The 17,785-nt window shown below is 46.7% G+C and overlaps 1 protein-coding gene across 1 annotated transcript; it reads right to left on the bottom strand.

Moving 5' to 3' along the window:
• Window positions 1-1,873: 1,873 nt before the first annotated feature.
• LOC136463861 (wall-associated receptor kinase 5-like) lies at window positions 1,874-4,985 on the bottom strand. The gene is made up of 3 exons (XM_066462837.1): window positions 3,695-4,985; window positions 3,425-3,595; window positions 1,874-3,315 (listed from the first exon to the last, which is right to left on the bottom strand). Exons 1-3 carry the CDS (start codon window positions 4,638-4,640, stop codon window positions 2,129-2,131), a joined length of 2,304 nt encoding a protein of 767 aa, XP_066318934.1. The 5' UTR covers window positions 4,641-4,985; the 3' UTR covers window positions 1,874-2,128.
• Between the last annotated feature and the right edge of the window lie 12,800 nt (window positions 4,986-17,785).

Below are 17,785 nucleotides of genomic sequence, written 5' to 3'. Positions count from 1 at the left end.
ATGTAGTCCGTACAAAAAAATGATTAAAAGTTGACTTAATTTAAAGGGTAAAATGCTCAGTTAGTCCATCAACTTGTGTGTCTTTTCAACTAGATCCATCAACTTTGAATTTGTTGTTCTGACTCCAAAACTTTTTAAGTTATGCAGTAAAGGTTCATGCCTGTTCATTTGGGCAATTGATCTTACATGGCGTGTACATTGTGGCCGCTGAGGTGGATAAGGGTCACGTTTGAATCCTTCTTACGGGAGTCTGCATCAAGGTCTTCCATTCCACATAATCTTGCTTCTTGGAAGCCTTAGACTTCAGAAGATCCATGTACTTATCCTCCCAATAGAAAAATGGGCAACCCTCACCACTACGCTACAATGGAGATTGAACAAATCAAGCTAAGATTCAGTGTCCAAATTCAAACCACAAATCTAATACAACATTCAAACTTGCCTGGTGCGTTTGCAAACAGAGCATCGTCGTGGATCTGCCGCCGGCGCCATTGTCGCCCCTCCACCGTCGGCTCAATATGAGATAGAGACATAGGAGAGATGGGGAAGTACCGGAGAATGAAAGGGAGGAAGAAGCATGTGGGTTCGAGAATAAATGTTGATCTGTCGCTGACTAGACATGCGCTACACCTACATGTGACCCCTATCCACCTCAACAGCCACAACGTACACACCACGTAGGATCAATTGCCCTGACGAACTGGTATGGACCTCTATTGAACAACTTTAAAAGGTTTACGACCCAAAAATGCAAATTCAAAGTTGATGAACCTAGTCGACATAGACATGCAAGTTGACTAAATATTAGAGCTCTCTTGGCATTCTAAAGTTGAACATACACTTGTTTGTGTCCAAGAGAGAGGTTTAGCCTATTGGTGTGATTTGGATTTGCTAATTTAAAATTAAGGACTCTATTAGTGCTTAGGGAGTAGCAAGTGTGCATTCACTCTTCTCATTATGCTTGGTTGGGTCAAGTGAGAGTTTGTGCTTATTACTCTTGGTGATTGGTATCACCTAGACAGCTTGGTAGTGTTAAGTAGCTGAGTGATCTATCGAAGACGATTGTGAGAGGCCAAGTTATGGTGTAAATGGTTGTGCGTGATTCACCGTGCTGGAGTGGCGAAGAATCAACTTGTATAGAGCACTTAGTCCTTGCACGTATGAAGGGGGAACTACACCCCTACGCGGGTGCTCCAGCGAGGACTGTGGAAAGTGCGGACTCTCCGATCCCCTGGGAAAGCATCGCTGTGTTCCTAACCCTCCTCATCATTTATATTTGTGCAGTTACTTTAATGTATTTACATTCTTAAAATTGCCATGCTAGACTAAGGTTAAAACTAGGGTGCAAAACTTTTGTGTGGTAAAAATAAACTAAATGACATGTTTTAATTTTGCGAGAATTTTATATTAGCCTAATTCACTTTCTCTTCTCTTAAACATCTTGATCCTTTCACGACCAAAGAGTTTGCAGCAGGAACATCTAAATCTGTTGAAAAGAGATACCGCTGGACCCACCATTTTTTATTCAACGCCGCTACATTTTAGTGAAGAGCAATTAAGAGAGGAGTAAGGATTAGCTGCAAGAGGAAAGGAACTTCGGATAAAGGCAAAAAAAAAAAAAAAAGGGCCACGGGGATGAGTGCTGCATTTTGGGCCCATGGGGCTGTTTCGGCTAAAGTCAAATTCGAACTTGTTTAGTGGTTGTATTCGGCTAAAGCCAACTAATAGCGGGCCCTGATAACATAGTGGCATAAGAGAAATCTCTTAGTGGTGAGGCTTTTGAGCAGCTATATCTAGCTATATATATAGCTGGAGATTTAGAACCTTACTAAATATCTAACAATCTAAAAATGTGACAGACAATTTTTTGTTACAGTCTTTGCTGCAGTACTGAAGGCAAACATGTCCCGTCCCGGCCGACCGTATGAGTCATCATCACAACCAGCAAAGGTTACTTTGTAGATCTCTTTTTTTTTCCTGATTTTTTGTTGAACTAGCTAGGAAATGATCCTCTAAGAAAAATGATTCAGTTGCTCAAAGTGATTTCGTATAATGAACTCTGCTGACTGTTGTAGAAGTGGTATTAAGAGGTTAGTGAATCAGGTGGATACCTGCGTTTAAACGGGCCCTAACGTGGAGACCTAATTCCAATGTACGCCGTATCAGTAAAACTGATATTCCGACTGGTACTAAGTTCTATTTCTGAGGCCGTGCTCGGCGATCCATCAAGCAACGCCAGAATCTCCTCGGAGTTCTGCCGACCCCAGGGATGCTGGGACCACCTACTCAGCCTGTCTAGCTCTTCCGCGACCTGCCTCATCGACGGCCTCTTGTCGCCGGTCATCTCCAGGCATTGTTTCGCCAGCTCCGCGACCTGCTCGAGCAGCTCGAAGCTGTGCTCGCCCTTCACCTGCTCGTCCAGTATCTCCTCAAGGCGGTCCTCGCCGAGAACCAGGAGGAACTGCGACGAAAGGTACTTCTCCTCCTCGAGCTCCGCCAGGTTGAGCGCCTTCCGGCACGTCAGGAGCTCCAGCAGGACGACGCCGAAGCTGTACACGTCGCTCTTGTCCGTCAGCTTGCACGTCCTCATGTACTCGGGGTCCAGGTACCCGCAGGTCCCCTGCACGAACGTCACGAGCTGGGCCTCGTCCGTCGGCGCCATCGCCGAGGCCCCGAAGTCTGAGACCTTGACGGTGTAGTCCTCATCGAGGAGTATGTTGGACGTCTTCACGTCGCCATGGATGATGGGAGGCGACGCCCAGGAGTGCAGGTACGCGAGCGCCTCGGCGGCCTGGTGAGCGATCCTGAGGCGGAGCGCCAGCGGGATGCGCGGCACGCCGCGGTCACGCACGCCGTGGATGAGCCGGTACAGGGTGCCGTTGGGGATGTACTTGTACACCAGCATCGGGACCTCCACCTCGAGGCAGCAGCCGTAGAGCTTCACGATGTTCCGGTGGTTGATCTGGGAGAGGATGAGCATCTCCTTGCCGAACTCCTTCTTCTGCCGCTCGTTGGCCAGCCGGCACTTCTTGATCGCCACGGCCGTGGCGTCCTTGGTGGTGCCGCGGTACACGGTGCCGTTGCCGCCCTTGCCGATCACGTTGCGCTCGTCGAACCTGTTGGTCGCCACCTCGAGCTCCTCCTGGGTGAAGAGCGTGAAGGACAGGCCCTGCCTCGACTTCATCTCCTCGAACAGCAGGAGGCCGCCGTGCTGCTTGAAGTACTCGCTTTTGTTCTTGGCGAGCCGCCTCTTCTCGTGGATCATATAGAGGCAGGTCGCCGTGACGATCAGTGCGACAACGCCGCTGGTAACACCTTCACAAAGAGAGACTAGGTCATTACATTATCTGCGGTGGTTGGATCATCAATTCAACTTAATTAGCGTTCGCAAGAAACAAGAAAATGGAGACGCGTGTGTGCCTACCAATGGCGATCTGCCACCCGATTTGGGTTTTCTTTTCCTCACACGTTCCATTGTAGGCGTTGCCCGTCGTCTTGTCAGGGCATGCGCAGTAGAATGACCCAATAGTGTTGACGCAGGTACCAGGAACAGAGCACGGGTACCTGAATCTTCCATCTTCGCACTCGTTAATATCTGCAAAAGCAAAATGTTAACTTGGCCGCCGTGGCGAATTCAATTTCTTTATGTGACGCGCCAGCGACGAAAACACAGTAGGACTAGGAGGAATAGCACCTTGGCAGCCGTTGAGCAGGTAGGGGTTGCCGTCGTATCCGGCGGAGCAGTTGCAGAGGTAGCCCCGGCCCTTGCCGTACTTGGAGTCGATGCACTCGCTGTTGCTACTGGCGCACGCGTACGCCGACGCGTTCCGCTTGGCCTCCTCGCACGTCTTGTTCCCGATGGCCCAGTCGAGCACGAGCGGCACCTTGCCGTCGTTGTCCGCCATGAACGCGTCGGTGGTGACGTACGTGGTGCGGAAGTCGAAGGCGGCGGCCTCCAGGAGCACGGCGTAGCTGCAGGGGCTGAAGTTGGCGATCCCGGAGGTGTTGAACTTGTCCTCGTAGGAGACCCAGTACGCGTTGAGGTCGCTGGGGATGGCGGTCTGGCAGCACCCGACGCCGGCGCAGGAGCCGTTCTCCAGGCGGCTCGCGCCGGGGCACATGGCCATGCACCCGGTCATGTACGTGTCGGTGCTGTCGTTGAGCGAACGGATGTAGGCCAGCGAGTTGCAGCCGATGACGGTGAACCTGTTCTGCGCGTCGTTGATGCGGAAGTTGGTGATGGACATGTCGTACCACCAGTTGTTCTGCTCGTTCATCGCCCGCGTCGTGGCGTTGTAGCACCATGGGTTGATGATGTTGTAGATGCGCAGCTGCCCCAGGCGCACCGACATGTCCATCACCTCGATCTGGTAGTTGTACAGCCGGAGCCGCCCGCCGTCCGTACTATTGCAGGTGAGCACGAACGTCCAGTCCCCCGTCTCGAGGTGGCACCCGGGGCCGACGCCGAACGGGTAGGGGATGTCGATGTCGCCGCACCGCCGCAGGCACGTCGCGTTCGGCTGCATCGCCGTGGCCGCCGCCGCCGGCGGCAGCGCCCAAAGGACCGACGCGGCGAACAGCGCAAGGATCATGGTTCTTGCGCTCTCCCGGCCTCTCCCGGCGGCGTAATTAGGAGGCATGGCGTGGCTGGCAGGAGCGCTGTTAACGTAGGGCGATTATGTTGCCCTCTGAACTAATCGAGAGGCTTTAATCTGGCCATTCTTCGCTTATTTTATTTTGAAGAGATCAAAACGCAGGTGTTTTCGCTCGCATGCAGGACGAATTGACTTCACTACACGATACCGACAGGTATGTGGGAAATTTCAAAGGAGACGCCTCTTTTTCTGACGTGGCGTTGCGGTAGTTGATGCACGTTGATCTTCAGGCTCAAGATACAGTCAGAGTACATGAGTGGGCATCGACAGCGATTGATTGATCACTCATCTCCTACTCTAAGATGAGGTACTGGTTCATCGATCCTTTAGCTCCGTTTGGCGTATGAACAGAATCATGGAGGTACTATGTATTTTTGAAACATTCTATAAGACGAAAGCAATAGTAGTACCATCGTCTTCACCCAGTTGCTTTCGTTTTTCACTTTGGGGGAAAATACTTTGGATTTCTACAGTTGCACTTGTTGACTCCTGAATGGAAGTACACAACTCTTACTCCCTCCTATTCCAAACGTATACCATTTTATTTTATTTATATACTACTAGTGCACAAGCATTAACAAACTAGATCAACTGGAATTAGTGCCTTTTGTTCATAGTACTACAATGAAAAAGATGATTCATTTGACCACCAGTAAAAGATGCATACTCCTAGTAGTTCTGTGATGACTTAATTTAGAGAAAATTTGGGAAAGCTGAACTTAGAGCATCTTCATATATATATATATATATCCACCCCCAACAGCTTCTATATATTTTGTACGTATTTCAAAGAGTTAGCTCCGCTCTCTATTTTTGGCTAGCGAGAAACAAGAACGAAGAATGACAATATTTGAAAATCTAATTAAAGAACTGTTGGAAGACTATTTTCCATCAAATCTGTCTTGTATGAAGTAGAAAAAATTAGCCGACATGGGTATCGTAGCAGTTCATTGTCCCATAAATAATTATGCGAGTGTCTACTTATCTGTCAACAGATTTTATGTGGTCAAATCTGTCAATTTTTTTATAAGTACGGCCTAGTAGACAGTTGTAGCATAAATCCTAAAGCACAGTCAAATGTATAGAAATCTGACAGATCAGTAAAAAACAATCTGTAAGAGATAAATAGCAAAAAGTCAACAATTATACGAGTGGCATTCAGCTTATTTATCCTAGCGCCTAGTCAACTGCAGTGTAGGTAGAGGGACAAGCACAAAGCTCTCAGTTACTGTCTGAACATCCATGATGCTATCAGACTTGATCCACCACTTTATTCCACCCGCATGTCTGCGCTCTACTGCGCCCCGGCTGCTTCTTCGAAAACGTTTTGACTATGACCCCTTCAGGTCTTTAATCAGAAATTCACCGAGTCTGAATCGGACGTGCAAACCAGCGGTGAATTCGACCTGTAAAATACAGGTGCCCGAGAACTTGTGCAGCACTAGACTAGTTTTACCGGCATGCCAAAGGAAGCTTCACCGGCACGTCACCCGTGTCATTGTCGCCGTCTGGACTCTAGGCAAACAAAACAGCACTTATCCTGAAACCATGGCCATCATAAACTAGTAAAGCCCGTTTTACCATCGATCAACAAAGCAACCATTTGCCTTTTTCAAGAAAAAGATAAGACAACAACCGTTTCAAAGCATCATCAAAATTCCAAATTATAGTGGATCGGATTGTCAGGCGGTGATGGTTTCTTTAAGGCACACGTGGGCGCTCGGTGCTCCGTCAGACGCCATAACGTCCCCGCTGTCTGACGTGTCAGTGTCTTGAGCTACGTCAACTTTGGACAAGAAGAAGAAAACAAGACCAAGAATGGCCCAGCCGCCTAGCCTCCACGTCCAGGTCGCTGTAAGAAAAGAAGAAGAAAAAAAAACAACGACGACGACGACAAGGAATGTAGCAAAGACCAAGATTGGCCCAGCCGCCTAGCCTTTTTCCGCCGATTCTGAGCTTATACGATCCTATATACGATTGTGGATTACAAAAACAGTATTTTTTTCCCCACGCCCAGCCAAACCGACCGGCTGTCGACCTTGGGAAAGGCTCGGAGGGGAGGAAAAAGAAACTGGGCCAGCAGCCTGTCACGGCCATGCCACATGTGGAGGATGGGCGGGCGGCGGGCTGAAAGGACGGACAACGGCACTCTTGTGCTTGCGACGAATGGGCTTGGTTAGGCCCAGTTTCACTGGGTGCGAAAGACAGTAGTGGGCTACTGGGCCAAAGAGTCCGAGGCACAGCCGGCAAGCCCGCGGGCCCTCAGGATTACCACTCTCTCATTCAGCACGGTAACTGAGGCCCAGCCGGGTGCATACGAGTCAAGCTGAGGCACTGTAAGAACCCTGAATCTGGAGCTATAAACTGAAGTGAACCAGCGTGATCTTATTATCATTTTTTTTGCTTAAGTCTAAATGGTTGAAGCGACTATATAACTATGGGCACGTTTAGAAGGGCTCCTCTGCGTCTGCTCTCATGCCGGAGCCGGAGCCGGAGCCCTCCGGGCAAAGCACTTTTCGCGGCTCCACATCGGTACGAGAAAAGGGCTCCAGCTCTGTGATTTGGCGGCAAGAATGGTTCAGCTCCGCTCGCTCCGACACTGAAGCCGGTGGAGGAGCTGCACCAAACGGCCCTGTATGTTATACACGTGTGAATACAGTAGTAATTTCCACCGGCGTCCTCGTCTGGCTCCTCATCGCAGACTGTTATTGTAAATTAAGCTCACGTTGAATTCTTGTTGAGAGCGTTCTAGCTTTCTAGGTTCCTAGTAAACCAGAGGTTGCTGCAAGCTGACCACTTCTACTCCGTCTAAACAAAACACGTTCCAACGACACATTCGCGAAAAAAGAAACTTAGCTTTGTAGGTTGCTAGTGCTACTTGCGTATAACATGCCAAAATAGCCGAGCTGGAAAGTAAAATATTATTTTCTATGTAATTCTAATGATATAATTGAAAGTATATTTATAAAGCAACTCGCATTTGTTATTTGGATCGAATGATATACTGAGCATTTTGGGGAAAAATGGCCAATACAAACATACATTAAGTAATGGGTCTGATTAACAACTTCTGAATTGGTGTCTTGAGCATATATTGTTGCATGCGTTGGCATTTCCAGAAGGGCAACCAAAAAAAATCTAAACCACATTAGGATAGAAACTAGTGATTTACGGATTATGGACTTCAAACTATGTAAATTTGGAAGGAAGAAAACAGAGTCATATAGGACACAAAAAGGAAAATGAGAAAGTGGAAGCTTTGTGTATGTGCATCTAATAATGCAAGCTGGGCTCCCACAAGAATACAAAATTATTTTTTTAAACGAACCAGGCAAAAGAGCTACCGATTGTATTAAAAAGCAGAAGTAAACCCAGACTGGGCAAAATAACAAATGGAAGAAAATTACGGCAACAATAAAGCTCAGAAAAGACCAACAACTGAAAGCGGCCAGTTGGACTGGGACCTCAACCGTACCCGCGCCGCACAACAATACTCGGACTCAACAACTGCCGGTTGGATTGAGACATCAACGCGGGCACACCAACTCCACTCAACTCCAAACAGTTCCCCCGGCCGCACCCCCACAAACTAAGAGTAAAGACGACAGGTAGCCCTCACCGTAAGCGCCATCGTTACCAACGATGTCACACGCCAACCAGTCGTTGCCATGCAGAACTAGCCACCATAGTCCACTGCAAGCTAGCCGTGTAGCTACCACGACTCCCCCACCATGCCGTCGTCGTCTTTAGATCACGCACACATGATCGTCGTTCTCCTAACTAGTAACACCCTCAGTGTTACCGCTTAAACAACTTGCTAAACTATGTCATGAGCATCATGTTTATGTGTCAATGCATGTGATAAAGTGTGTAGATCAATTTTCGTAACTCAAAACGATCAACAAGAATGCTAAACGAAAGTTGATTCAATAGTCATGTTATATCACTTAGGGTTTAAAACCAATTTTTATTAAGCAAAAATACTATAGAACATGTATGTGACACTTAAATAAAGTTGGAGGTACAAACTTGGTAGATGACAATGCAACTTTAACTTTTGGAAAATAGATGTTGTTAACTGGTGTTTTGGGAGCCCAAAAATCAAACTTAACGTTAAGATAAGCTCTTTTCGGCAAGCACTTGAACTATTGTTAAAAATACTATTTTTGACGAATTATATGGAGCAAAATAGTTAAATAGTGCTAAAATATTTTGCTCCTATGGGTTAGTATAAGGTATGGACTATTGTATGAAGTATTTGTGGTTGAAATTAACAAGGTTTAGATCTATTAAAAATTGCGACAAAAGAGTTAATGGTTACTTAGCCTCAATTGAAATCCTTAACATTCTTAAGTATGGAAAAGTAGTAAGACAATGCTATTTTGACATTTAATTTCTAACAAAAATGTTTAAACACTAGTTGCACATTTTGGTATTGTTGATTGCATCAAAGTGAGTGCTTGAGCATGGCATAGGTTGACATTATGTTGGATGTCACGTTGTCCGCTCTAAAATTGCCCTAACTTCACTAGAACGCGCTGCGAACCCTGATTCAGTGCTCGGTTCGCGAACCGGCGTTCAGCGTGACGAACCCATGTTGGCACCTCCCTATCTCTCTCTGGTCGCTCTCTGGACGTGAGGTTTGCATTGTTAGCTAGGTGTTAGTATCGACTTTGGGTTCATGGAGTTGGTTGAGTCTTCATCGAGTTGGTAAGTAGTTTTTGGCCCGCTTTAAAATGTGTTCGTGTCACCGTTTCGTCCGTTTGGCCCCGTGGGCACGGTCGCCTCGCGCGTGTGTGCAGCTAGCGCCGGGCTTGGCCCCAGGCTGGTCACGGCCCTTCCCTGTAGGCTAGTGCCGCCTGTCGGGATGATGCCACGATGCGCCTCTCACCTCACCTGCCCTCTTGCTGGCCAAGCTGTGTGCGAGCCGTTGTGCCGCGCGCAGCGCCGAGGCAAGGTTGCGACTGCCATCGCTCAGTCATCATGGCGTTTTCTCCGCCCTCCGATTCACCTCAACCATTGTAGCGCGCGCCCTCTGCCTCTCAACCCACCTACCACACCCTCATCTCAATGCTGTTGCGTGGCCGCATGTAGACGCTAACTGACGCGCTGCTCACTCGTGTGGTCATATCTCCGCTACCGCCGTTCGTGCCTTGCCCAGACCAAGCCGTCCCATCCCGGCACCCCATGACACGCTCCATTTGTGCCACACCGTGCGGATGCTCTCGCTCATTAAATGTGGCCTCGGCTGAGGTTGGCCGGGCCTAGAAGCCACTGCCCCATTGCCTTGCCGCCGAAGGAGCCGCGCCGCTTCGCAAGCTTTAAACACGCGGTCCATGATATCCCATCTCGATTCAGTGCCCCAGCGGCTAGGATTGGAAGCTAGCTAGCAAACCGACCCGCACCAAAGCGCAAATGAGCCTTGTAGTCGGCCAATTTGGCGTTTTGCTCGCCGCCAGCCGTGGGTGCCGCCGAATCAGTAGGTTGGGAGATAAGGCATGTAGGAGTGGTAGCAGTTCGATTGCTCATAACCCTACACTTGCCTTGACTCCCTCTATCCAGTGCTTGCACTATTTTGGCTAGGAAACTCATCGACGATGTGGTGACGCGCCTGTGTCCATCGCAGAGCATCGTCGCCCCGCTCGGTTGCGCGTGGCTAGACCGCCACAGCGCTTCCTAGCTTCAACCGTCAGTAGGGTATACAACATGATGAGCTATGGATGCTTCTCTGCCATCTCTACCTAGCCGTGAGGGTGTTGGCTTGCCAGAACAGTCATGCCGCTGCCGCGGATAGCCGCTCGCCGCTGTAGCTCTCGATAGTGCGCCTCCGAGTCCCTAACCGCCACCCATCCTTTCATGTTTAGCTGTAGATGGTTGTCGGCCCCTTACTTCTATCGTAAGAAAGCCTTGTTGGCCCGGTGTAACCACCGTTGCCGTCGGTGTGCCGCATCACCGCGCGCGGGCACGCCGAGGACCACCCCGTTGCAAAGGCAACACATTCCACGGTCTTTATTGCAAAGCGTGAGTCTATAGTAATAGTGTTCCGTTGCTCCGCGTGATTATCCAAAAACTCGAGCCCTTTTCTGCAAAATGGCCTATGCGTGCGGGCGCAGCCGCGCCACGCTGGGCTGCCGGGCCTAAAGGGTCGTTGCCGACCCTTTCCTTTTTCTAATGTATTTTCTAATTTAGTTTCTAAGGTGAACTTGTAAATTCAAGATAAATTTGTGTAGATGTCCAAAAATTATGAAACCAATTTTGTTAGGTTCCTGAAATCATGATCTATCTGTTAGTATATTTTATTCACATAGTTTTATAATATTTTCAGGGGTTATCTAATCAATTTGAAATGCTTAATATTGTAAGATATAAACTTATAGGAATTGTTGTGATAAATTGGTGATATTGTTGGCTTTGAAACTTTCACAGTAAATTCCTCACATTATTAGGTGCTCATTGTAATTTTTGTAGGTACATAGGAATTAGTTTGTTAAGGTAACTAAATGAGCCCTAGTACAAAAATATATATTTAATCAATCAAATGTCAAAAATAATTGGGGGTTTGTAGAACGAAAACATTTTCCGAAAACAAGCCTTACTTGGCGACGTGGATACGTAGACTAGTATGTTGGTGATTAAGCTAGCTCGTTAGCTCACAGAACGTAATTGTATTATAGAGTTGCAGTTACCATTGATTAATTGTGTCTCTGCGTTGCATCCACGTATATCATAATAGGAAAAACGATGGATCATAGAGATGACCGAAGTAGCAGAAAAGATGGTGCCTTGATGATCGTGTCACCATGATGAAATGCTAACTTTTGGTTATATCTTACTCAGGCAAGCACCGGTCCATAACCCCTATTATTCTACACTTTATCTTATGCTTGTGCATTAAGTTTTAAGGAGTTGAATGAAAACCACTTGCACACACACACACACACACACATATATATATATATATATATCCTTATCATATGAGTCTTACTAGTATGACAGGATCATGTAGATTGCTATGTTGTAGGACTCCGGTAGAAGTCGAGTGATTGCCTGTCACTCACGAGAGATAGGAAAGATATTATTATTGTTATTATATTACTATCACATGGAATATATATGAATGATAATTGGAGACTGGGCGGAATGGTAATTTGGATCTGGACTTGGTTTGGCATTCGAGCGAGGCTCGGATTGCACTTGTTCCGCTTATGTCGGTTAAGGACCGGCTATTGCATTGGATTCTAGTCAGGACACGGACTTATTATCCTGAGCACATACTTGCTTATGGGGGCGGGAAGGCTTGTTGCTCTCTTATCGTGGGTTCTGGCTCTTTCCGGACCGACTGATTGGAGGCGGGGATGATGGAGGTCTAAGCACCACACTAAGTCTGGGACTCAGGTGTGGGGGCTTGGAGTCTAAGTTTGGACGGGGACCTAGACCCCTTGATAGGAGAGTGGTGGGTTAGTCCTGCTTGTGCCTTGGAGTACAAGCGGGGCGTGTGTTTCAGGGTACTCAGCTGGGCTACATTGATTGATGAATCACTATGTAATACGATACAACTTGTCTACGATCTAGCACCATAGTAAGAACTAGAATATGAAATATGGTAAAATGGTTCTGATTGCTTACCACCTTCTTGAAAATAGCACCGGTGCTTACATAGAATGGTTAGTTAATGAGCTAATGATAACTACTAATGAAATTGAAAATAATGATGCACGCTTAGTAATGCATCCTGCAGATGCAATAAAACCATAAGCCAGATAGCCTTGCATATCCTTGGAGTCTTTTCTTTCCTCCTGTCGAGTAAGTCTTGCGGAGTACATTTGAGTACTCATGGTTTGTTCTACCCTGTTGCAGGTGACAGGAACATGTGGAGTTGACACTTGTCTGTGGAAACCTCCTGGTGGGCTCAGCGAGGATTTCCTTAACGTTGCGGACATAGAGTTTATTTGAAAATTCCACCCAAAATGTTTTACAATGGAAAAACTTATAACCTGTTATGATGTATATAACGGATCATCATGTTAATGTTTAACTTGTCATTAAATGATTTTATTTCCGCTGAAACTCTGATAACATTGTTATATTCCGCTGTTATAAACAATAAATATTATACTCTGATGTTGCATGGAAAGTGATGTAAGAAATGACTTAAGAATGTTGTACGCTTTATTCTCTCATTTGTGATCCAGATGGAAAAATGTGTTTTTTTTGGGTTCTCCCTTGGAGTGTGCTCGACGGAACTACGTAATTTAGTGTCCTCCCTTGAGTACTTAGTGTCTAATGGATGACAAGTACTCCTAGAAGGCATTAGATTAGGTAGTTCTGCCACACAACCATGGTCATGCGTTGGCAGAAGTTAGAAGAGAAGCCCACCACACCACACCAAAGAGGCCACCTCCATGCAGGACCCCTCGCCGAAGTACCATTGCTGCACCTTACACACCAAACGACCGAAGCACCGCACCAGATCCTAGACCTCCAAGGCAACTCAAACGAGTGGGGGGCCTTGCCACATCCATCGCCGCACACCACTCCTTGGACACACCACCTTAAAGCGCACAGGGGTTGTTGGGTAAAGAAACCACCCAAGCATCAAAGTTTAAACACAAGACCGCCACAGCGCTTCCTAGCTTCAACCGTCAGTAGGGTATTCACCACGGTGAGCTACGGATGCTTCTCCGCCATCTCTACCTAGCCGTGAGGGTGTTGGCTTGCCAGAACAGTCATGCCACTACCGCGGATAGCCGCTCGCCGCTGTAGCTCTCGATAGTGCGCCTCCGAGTCCCTAACCGCCACCCATCCTTTCGTGTTTAGCTATAGATGGTTGTCGGCCCCTTACTTTCGTCGTAAGAAAGCCTTGTTGGCCCGGCGTAACCACCGTTGCCGTCGGTGTGCCGCATCACCACGCGCGGGCACGCCGAGGACCACCCCGTTGCAAAGGCAACACATTCCACGGTCTTTATTGCAAAGCGTGAGTCTATAGTAATAGTGTTCCATTGCTCTGCGTGATTATCCAAAAACCCGAGCCCTTTTCTGCAAAATGGCCTACGTGCGCGAGCGTAGCCGCGCCACGCCGGGCTACCGGGCCTAAAGGGTCGTTGCCGACCCTTTCCTTTTTCTAATGTATTTTCTAATTTAGTTTCTAAGGTGAACTTGTAAATTCAAGATAAATTTGTGTAGATGTCCAAAAATTGTGAAACCAATTTTGTTAGGTTCCTGAAATCATGATCTATCTGTTAGTATATTTTATTCACATAGTTTTATAATATTTTTAGGGGTTATCTAATCAATTTGAAATGCTTAATATTGTAAGATATAAACTTGTAGGAATTGTTGTGATAAATTAGTGATATTGTTGGCTCTGAAACTTTCACAGTAAATTCCTCACGTCATTAGGTGCTCACTGTAATTTTTGTAGGTACATAGGAATTAGTTTGTTAAGGTAACTAAATGAGCCCTAGTACAAAAATATATATTTAATCAATCAAATGTCAAAAATAATTGGGGGTTTGTAGAACAAAAACATTTTCCGGAAACAAGCCTTACTTGGCGACGTGGATACGTAGACTAGTATGTTGGTGATTAAGCTAGCTCGTTAGCTCACAGAACGTAATCGTATTATAGAGTTGCAGTTACCATTGATTAATTGTGTCTCTGCGTTGCATCCACATATATCATAATAGGAACAACGATGGATCATAGAGATGACCGAAGTAGTAGAAAAGATGGTGCCTTGATGATCATGTCACCATGATGAAATGCTAACTTTTGGTTATATCTTACTCAGGCAAGCACCGGTGCATAACCCCTATTATTCTACACTTTATCTTATGCTTGTGCATTAAGTTTTAAGGAGTTGAATGAAAACCACTTGCATATATATATATATATATATATATCCTTATCATATGAGTCTTACTAGTATGACAGGATCATGTAGATTGCTATGTTGTAGGACTCCGGTAGAAGTCGAGTGATTGCCTGTCACTGACGAGAGATAGGAAAGATATTATTGTTGTTATTATATTACTATCACATGGAATATATATGAATGGTAATTGGAGACCGAGCGGAATGGTAATTTGGATCTGGACTTGGTTTGGCATTCGAGCGAGTCTCGGATTGCACTTGTTCCGCCTATGTCGGTTAAGGACCGGCTGTTGCCTTGGATTCTAGTCAGGACACAGACTTATTATCCTGAGCACATACTTGCTTATGGGGGAGGGAAGGCTTATTGCTCTCTTGTCGTGGGTTCTGGCTCTTTCCGGATGGACTGATTAGAGGCGGGGATGATGGAGGTCTAAGCACCACACTAAGTCTAGGACTCAGGTGTGGGGGCTTGGAGTCTAAGTTTGGATGGGGACCTGGACCCCTTGATAGGAGAGTGGTGGGTTAGTCCTGCTTGTGCCTAGGAGTACAAGCGGGGCGTGTGTTTCAGGGTACTCAGCTGGGCTACATTGATTGACAAATCACCGTGTAATACGATACAACTTGTCTACGATCTAGCACCATAGTAAGAACTAGAATATGAAATATGGTAAAATGGTTCTGATTCCTTACCACCTGCTTGAAAATAGCACCGGTGCTTACATAGAATGGTTAGTTAATGAGCTAATGATAACTGCTAATGAAATTGAAAATAATGATGCACGCTTAGTAATGCTTCCTGCAGATGCAATAAAACCATAAGCCAGATAGCCTTGCATATCCTTGGAGTCTTTTCTTTCCTCCTGTCGAGTAAGTCTTGCGGAGTACAATTGAGTACTCATGGTTTGTTCTACCCTATTGTAGGTGACAGGAACATGTGGAGCTGACACTTGTCTATGGAAACCTCCTGGTGGGCTCAGCGAGGATTTTCTTAACATTGCGGACATAGAGTTTATTTGAAAATTCCACCCAAAATGTTTTACAATGGAAAAACTTATAACATGTTATGATGTATATAACAGATCATCATGTTAATGTTTAACTTGTCATTAAATGATTTTATTTCCGCTGAAACTCTGATAACATTGTTATATTCCGCTGTTATAAACAATAAATATTATACTCTGATGTTGCATGGAAAGTGATGTAAGAAATGACTTAAGAATGTTGTAAGCTTTATTCTCTTATTTGTGATCCAGATGGAAAAATGTGGTTTTTTGGGTTCTCCCTTAGAGTGTGCTCGACGGAACTACATAATTTAGTGTCCTCTCTTGAGTACTTAGTGTCTAATGGAAGACAAGTACTCCTAGAAGGCATTAGATTAGGTAGTTCTGCCACACAACCATGGCCATGCGTTGGCAGAAGTTAGAAGAGAAGCCCACCGCACCACACCGAAGAGGCCACCTCCATGCAGGACCCCTCGCCGAAGTACCATTGCTGCACCTTACACACCAAACGACCGAAGCACCGCACCAGATCCTAGACCTCCAAGGCAACTCAAACGAGTGGGGGGCCTCGCCACATCCATCGCCGCACACCACCCTTGGACACACCACCTTAAAGCGCACAGGGGTTGTTGGGTAAAGAAACCACCCAAGCATTAAAGTTTAAACACAAGACAAAGTTGTATTCATTTCATGATCGTACTGTATATGTCAATGGGGGTATTTATAGAGCCCCAGTCTTCGTATTTTACATAAAATGACTATTTTACCCCTGACTCAAATAGTTACAACCATTTTTAACTATAAGGGCGAAGTGGTATTTTTCTCCTCCTAAGCCTTCATTCTTCAACTTTGGTCATGAATCTTTTTGATGTCTTCGTCTTTTTGGACTTGGTTGATTTTTGCTTTGACTTCTTCCTTCAAAATATTAGGCAAAGTAAAATCCCTGTCTTTGCCTAGTCTTGCTTTCTTCTTTTCCTCAGCGAAGATGAAATCTTTTCAGCGAAGACGAAATCTTTCTAGCGAAGTAAACTTTCTGTCTTTGCTTCATTTCTTTCTCCTGCATGTAAACTATGTTGTAGAAATCACAATTTCAACTCCGAAGTTTCAAGGGCTGTGTTTTCTTGGTGAAGCTAAATCCCCAACAGGGGCCTCACCACTCCCGTCACTGGGCTCTTCGAGGATCTAGGCTTGCTTCACCGTTGGGTGACTTGCTACCACCGAGCCACTCCATTAACTTCACTTTCATCTCACCGCCACCGGAATGTCTGTTGCACCACATGCACTGACACAAAGCTTTCAGAGACACAGCTCACCACCTTGGCCTTCTCCTCACTCGGTTAGATTGCGACATCAACATGAACATTAATGAAAAAAACTCTGCTTGGTCGGATTAGGACATCGACATGAGCCTTCACTCTGCTACCATCACTATGCTGTGCTACCCACTCGCTGCCACCGTATGACCACCTATGTGGCCCCATTGTGCCTTCCTTGCATTGCGCTATCAGGTATCAGGGGGATACCCAGAACAGGGAAGCTGATGGCCACGAATGCTAACTCCCTCGGATGGTCAAGAGCGTATCTTGATCTCGCCCGGCCCTAAGGGTACGGGCTCTATCTTGTTTGACCTCGAGGGCACGGGCTATGTCATGTAGGACCCCAAGGACGTAGGCTACGATGCGCCCAACCCCAAGGGCGCGGGCTTTGTCTCACCTGATCCCTTAGGCAGAGACTTCGCTTCACCAGACCCCTCAAAGGGGGGCTCCGCCTCACCTGATAGGGTCCGTACCGTCCCCAACCACTATGGGTCTTCGAGTATGGACCCTAGGTCAAACTCCTAACACCAAAAAGGGAGTAGATGTGTCCTGACGTGACCCATGGCCATGATGGGCCATGCCTAAGGACACACGTCGCCAACAGCATCGGGCGTACCGGCGTTGTGCTCCCTAATCCCGGTATGGCCACCGATGGGGGTGTCCGTTAACCATGCCACCTACCACACGGGATGGAGCGCCATGACTAGCCAATGACATCAGCGTACAACACCAGTGATGAATAGAGTAACGACATGGATCCATCCCCATCATGATCTGTAGGGTCGGTGGGACCCACATGAAGGAAAGGATGGGTGCTGCGACCATAGAGGCCTTCTATTCTCCTTGCCTATCTCTCTCTCTCGTGTAACCTGTATCTTCCCCTTCGTCAATATAAGGGGAAGCAGGATGCCCTCGGAAGGGCAAGGCTTCTAAGGCA

This window comes from Miscanthus floridulus, chromosome 7 (assembly GCF_019320115.1).
Source record: "Miscanthus floridulus cultivar M001 chromosome 7, ASM1932011v1, whole genome shotgun sequence".
Taxonomy (NCBI): domain Eukaryota; kingdom Viridiplantae; phylum Streptophyta; class Magnoliopsida; order Poales; family Poaceae; genus Miscanthus; species Miscanthus floridulus.
This window is presented reverse-complemented; position numbering and strand designations above follow the sequence as displayed.